Source organism: Barbus barbus, assembly GCF_936440315.1.
Source record: "Barbus barbus genome assembly, chromosome: 16".
In the NCBI taxonomy this organism is placed as follows: Eukaryota; Metazoa; Chordata; class Actinopteri; order Cypriniformes; family Cyprinidae; genus Barbus; species Barbus barbus.
In genome coordinates, this window is record NC_136744.1 from 27967499 (window position 1) to 27973498 (window position 6000).

General features: G+C 40.6%; 1 protein-coding gene across 5 annotated transcripts in view; it reads right to left on the minus strand.

The window, feature by feature from the left end:
- The window catches only part of LOC306882523 (fibroblast growth factor receptor 2-like), a 48404-nt gene extending 46166 nt beyond the window's left edge, over positions 1–2238 (minus strand). For 2 of the 5 annotated variants that reach the window (XM_079437204.1, XM_079437205.1), the window contains exons 1-2: positions 1810–2225; positions 163–422 (exon numbers count right to left, since the gene is read on the minus strand). In XM_079437204.1, coding sequence (XP_079293330.1) covers positions 163–346 — 184 coding nt within the window. In that variant the 5' untranslated portion in view covers positions 347–422; positions 1810–2225. Of the gene's footprint in view, positions 1–162; positions 423–1809 lie in introns of all 5 variants that reach the window. The other 3 variants (XM_079437208.1, XM_079437206.1, XM_079437207.1) reach the window with 2 other exon arrangements.
- Between the last annotated feature and the right edge of the window lie 3762 nt (positions 2239–6000).

Below are 6000 nucleotides of genomic sequence, written 5' to 3' on the forward strand. Positions count from 1 at the left end.
GTGCAGCTGCGTAGGAGAAGAAGGTTGTTTTTATAGCGATTTAAGCAGTAAAGAAGCATCTGTTTTCTTGTCACCACTGAAGTATCAAGAATTCCTAACAAGATCCTGCTGTAAATACTAGGAATGTTCCTTGAACGATATTCCATCGCTCTTATTCCTTACCTTCACGTTCACTCGCAGTCTCCACCTTTTCAGCAATCTTTGACGATGGCCTTGCCACGGATGCCGTTGCCAGGGTCAAAAGCAGGAGTGCACCCAGAAGCCACCCTCGGGCGGACATCCCGTCAGCAGCGGCCGTGTCTCCCCATCCCCCCCTCCTCGGCCTCCCCCTGGACACGGATCCCATCTGAGGGGCTCCACCCAACCATGAACTGCAGGCTGTACGGTCGGTCACTCACTGGAATTCCCACCAATCACCTGGGCTGAGGAGGGCAGCAGAGAGGGCAGTGATGGGGCAGGGGATCCCCAAAATAAAAACAAGAGGAGAAACAATTAGAAAAAAGTCTTTGTCATACACAATCCATAAAACACTAACTCTAACCCTACATATCTAGTGTGAACATTTTAAATCAGTTGACTCTGAAGCACAACTATCTTGCAGAGAGTGTGTGGGCCTAGTTATGAAAGAGACAGATAGAAACTAAAGGCCCACGTGTCAAAATGCTGTTAAACGAGCCTTGCCACAGACATACCAAAGCTCTTATGCTTGAGACCTACCTACTCGCTGACACCTACACACTAACTTTTGCAACAACTTTGGCTAACTTTCTACAGAACTGACAGACTAATAATGTTGAAGGCAATTTTCCAACACCACTATTAAACAGTGATTTATTTGATCAGTACTGTAATTCATCTAGCTAACAAACTAGATGTTCCCATGCATTCATTTAAATACATTTAGGCATTTGGAGACACTTTTATCCAAATCATTAAGGCATACATTTATCTATCGTTCTATATATTTATCTTTGTCTATCACATGACTTGCATTCCATTGTTATTCTAAAAGAAACAACTTTATTGTCAGTTTAGAACTCATTTGCACAAACAAAAATGTGATTTCAAACAAGACCGCTGAAGGAATCAGTCTCTCTCTGGAGATCTGACGCGTAAATGCGGTATCGATCTGTTCTGTGATTGCGCGTGTGCATTTATAGCAGGCTTTAATGCTTGTGAGATGACTGACAGATGGTGGGGTTCCTCCTCTGCAGAGGTTTTTTTATATATACCGTGAGAGGTGAGCAATGCTGTAAGCCTGTAACATGAGTTCGGACAGTTTATTCTCTTTTCTAATCACGCGCTATTCAATTAACTTCATAGGTTTGATGACTAATGCACTTATTTTTGCCCAAGGGATGCTGGATAGAAACAGTGACCAAACCACCTTCAGTGACAGTGATTCCCGGGTTTGCTGCATGAGCAGGATTTTGGAAAAGATTTCCAAATGCAATGCATGGCGTCACCTTTAGAGACCTTTTCTCGCGAAAGCGTTGTTTTAATAGACCGCTGTTTGCGTGCACAAGCAATCTGAAGGTGTTAATCAGCGTCCTATTCATATTCAAATCAGAATGCACAGAAAGGATTTATTGCCAATGCAAAGAAAAAACTGATATAGCCTAGAATATCCAAATTTGTGCGCATTTAATGTAATATTACCATATTTTATAGTTAAGATACATTCGCGTATTTTATAAGTTGAAGGTAATGAAACATGCGTAAAGCCGCAACAAATGACAAAAAGTTGCATTTCCATAAAAGACAAGCAAACCTCCGCTTAAAATATAACCAGAAACACTGAGAACTTACAGAGAAGGAGCTGATAGTTAAGTTCAGGATCCGCATATAAACAGGGAGCTCATGGGCCGAATCCAGTCAGGAATGCGACCAAAACTATTCCCTATTCCCAAATCCAACGGGGCACCAACGACAGGATCGCATGCCACTAGCGACCCACCGATAGTATCCGTGCGTGTTTGTGTAAATCCTTCCAGAAGAGGAAAAATAAATAAATTACGCGTCCCAGAAACTTTTTTCGCCCGTAAACCAAGTAGTTGTTGCTTCACCAGACGGCTCGAGCAAAACGCGCATCAGCCTTCAGCTACAAGAGATGCAACACTGCAGCAAACACCGAATAAAACATCCATCCCAAAATACACATCCAGTGACATGAGCGCAGTCTCCGAGGATACTGGCTGTTCTCAGACTCTTTGTCAGGTTTACACAGATTTTTTCTCTCTCCTTCCAACCCCCTGAAGAAATGTCACTCCCCCCTGAAACCCGAGACGTTTCCTGGCTGATAGTTTTTGGACTCGGTCTTTCTCCTCCAATCACAGACCTGGGAGCTGGAGCTCCCTCCGTGCAGTTCTGCGCAATTCTGCAAAGTTTGTCCGGAACTGGGGGTCTCCCTCCTCCCCTGCACGAGCTCCAGTGCTGCAGAATGCCATTCATTCACTGCAACAGAGCCACCTAGTGGCAGAGCTCTCGGATTATTAACCCTTTGGGGGCCCCAGAGACCCCAGGGCCTTTTAAATTGCATACATACTTGGGTCACGACACTTTCCATTTCATGGATTTGACATTTTAAAACATTCTGTCAGACATAGAATGTCTGTAAAAGAAATTGCATTGTGACATCTTAAAAATTCATTATATGTTGAGAATATAAATCTCAACTGTATATATTGAGATTTTTTGATGCAATAACAGGTCGAGAATTTAATGTTGATATTTTCACAAACATCCAGTTTTTAATAACCAGTTTTTACTGTACAAAATCAGCGTAATCTGACAATTTAAGATCATCCACTGCTGACAAATCTAACAAAACAGAGATTAAAAACGTTGTCAAAAACGGTCAAAAGTTTGAAATAATTCAGATTTTTTAAAAATATTTTTGAAATAATTCTTACCAAGGCTGCATTTATTTGATCACAAACACAGTAAAAAAAAAAAAAAGAAAGGTAAATATTATTTGAAATATAATCAGCATATTAGAATGAGTTCTGAAGGATCATGTGACACTGAAGACTGGAGTAATGATGCTGAAAATTCAGCTTTGTGTCACAAGAATAAATTACATTTATATTAAATACATATTAAAATATAAAACAGTTATTTTAAACTGTAATAATATTTTACAGTATTATTGTTTTTATGTATTTTTTTAACAAATAAATGCAGCCTTGGTTGCATTCAAAACATTAAAAAAATTAATTATTCCAGACTTTTGACCAGTAGTGTATACTTTTTACAATATCAGAGGGGGGGGGGGGGGGGGGGGGGGGGGGGGGGGCAGGTCTAAATGCCTATAAACAAAGCCTAAAAAAACTTAACTTAAAATATATATATTTTTTAATAAATGGTGGTTGTTTTTTTAAGTGGAAAATTTGTACCATATTGTTTAAAAATCCCATGATCAGATCATATTTTTGTCTTGCTTTAAGCAGCGTTATGGTTATTAGCTATAATGTTTGTGAAGGTTATTTTCATGGATTCGTAGAAAAGAGCAGAAAACTGACAATTTTCTTTCTAATACAAAAATATAAATCAATCTATTTTTATTTTATTTTACTTTGTTATTTCAATTTTTTTATTGTATTGGATTCTGAAAGAAATAGGCACTATAAACTGTCTTTCATATGCAAAAGAGCAGTGTAAAGTTTGGTAAAAGGTTTGGAAAGACATGAGAGTGAGTAAATAATGACGGATTTGTAATTTCCTTTCATCTCTGTGTAAACGGCACTACATATTATCCATACTGCTGCATACGGAGCCCGTCATTTTCCCAGCATTACTAGCTGTGCCTGATAGACTCCCTCACGCAGCTCCCCCGCAGAGCCCTCTCTGTCCCAGCGCTCACACAGGGAGGCTACCTAATCAATGACCCCTACATGTCAGAGACTGAGGGGCCCCCCTGCCGCGCTCCACACTCCCCTTCCAAACTGTCTTCTCCACCGGACAGGCCGTTTCACCGATCCGAAGGAGAAAGCTAAAGAGTTGCAGAGGAGAGCGGGATTAGGAGAGGAGGAGGGAACTGTGGCGAATATGCCTTTCCCTCTTGTTTTTCCTCTCTCCTCTCCACCAGGCTGCCCGAGCCTCCTGCTTTTTTTCCCCCTTCATCATAAAAGAAACATTCCCATTCACTCCGAACGAGCCAGCTAATAAGGTTGTTAAAGAAAGCGGTGAATGGGGCCTTCGATAACGGCTTTTCTTTAGCCCAGATTCTCTCGCTCACTCATACACAGTGAAGCCATCACACACTCCCATAAAAGATGACAGTTTGGATCGCAATGAGAGGGAAGCGGGAAAAGAAGGGGACAGGCCACAGGTTTAGGGGTGTGAAATAAAAGATGGACTATACAGTCTTTCACGTACTTCCCCATCGCCTGTCCCGGCCAGATTTACATTGTTTTTATGGCCACATTTAGAAAACACAATAGGACAGCTAGTGAGAGTCAGAGAGAAAAAGGCAGAATTGTTAGAGGTGGGTCACGTAGCGCTGTTCTTCACATTTCCTCCTCATCCAGCTGAAGATGTCAGGATCTAACCAACGGTAGAAATCACAAACAATATCCGATGAATTAAAATCTTAATAATTGTACCAACTCATTTGCGAAAAGAGAAAAGATACAAACAGTGTGTAAGACGTCACACACAGGGGAAGTCGTGGCCTAATGGTTAGACAGTCGGACTCGTAATCGAAAGGTTGCAGGTTCGAGTCTCGGGCCGGCAGGGATTGTAGGTGGGGGGAGTGAATGTACAGCGCTCTCTCCACCCTCAATACCACGACTGAGGTGCCCTTGAGCAAGGCACCGAACCCCCAATTGCTCCCCGGGCGCTGCAGCATGGCTGCCCACTGCTCCGTGTGTGTGTGTGCATTTGTTCACTACTCACTGCTGTGTGTGTGTGTGTGTGCACTTGGATGGGTTAAACGCAGAGCACCAATTTCGAGTATGGGTCACCATACTTGACAATACGTCACGACTTTTTAAATATAGAGCAAGAACATGGTTGCATCCCAGAATTTAATACTAGTTTGCTGCACATTAATGCAACATGTTGTCACAGATCACCACATCATATTGCATGCTAGTGGAATCCTGTCATAAAACTATATTTGCATACTATGTACTGCTAATCCAAACACAGCCAATGTGCCTCAAATCAAAGAACATTTTAAATAGTATGCTATCGATGCAACCACACATGCTTTTTCAGCTAATAGGCTATTGGCCACAACCCTTGAACCAGGGTTATTATAATGAACTGAAATTAAAATTAAAACCATAATAAAGAATTTTTGTCATTTGAAATAAAATAAACTAAAACTGAAATAAAATAGTGAAAATATAAAATTATATAGACATAAAAAGCTAGTAGAAAAATGTACTAAAACCCGTAAGACCTTCACACAAATTAACATGATATTAACATATATATAACAATACAAATTAAGCTATTTTTGGATGAAATCCAAGAGTTATCTGCAGCGATTTCTTCTCTTCGGGGACAGTCCTCCGCCATTATCGACGCATGCGCAATTGCATTTCTCTGTACATAAACCAGATGACGCACATGCGTGTTCTACATCAGCAGCACCACGTGCATGTGCCGATAATGGTGGAGGACTGTCCCGGAAGAGAAGAAACCGTTGAATAAAGTCGTTATTTTTGTTTTCTTTGCGCACAAAAAGTATTTTCGTAGCTTGGTAAAATTACAGTGGATCCACTGATGTCACATGGAACTTTTTAATGATGTCCTTAATACATTTCTGTGCTTTGATCATGATAGGACCCTTGCTGTCTATGAAGGGGCAGAGAGCTGTCGAATTTCATCAAAAAATTTGTGTTCTGAAGATGAATGAAGGTCTTACGGGTTTGGAATGAGGATGAGTAATTAATGACAGAATTAAAATTTTTGGGTGAACTAACCCTTTAAAACTTTCAGAAATGATTGAGTTTGGGGAGATAATTGAGGACTTAAAATCTTAATATTTTT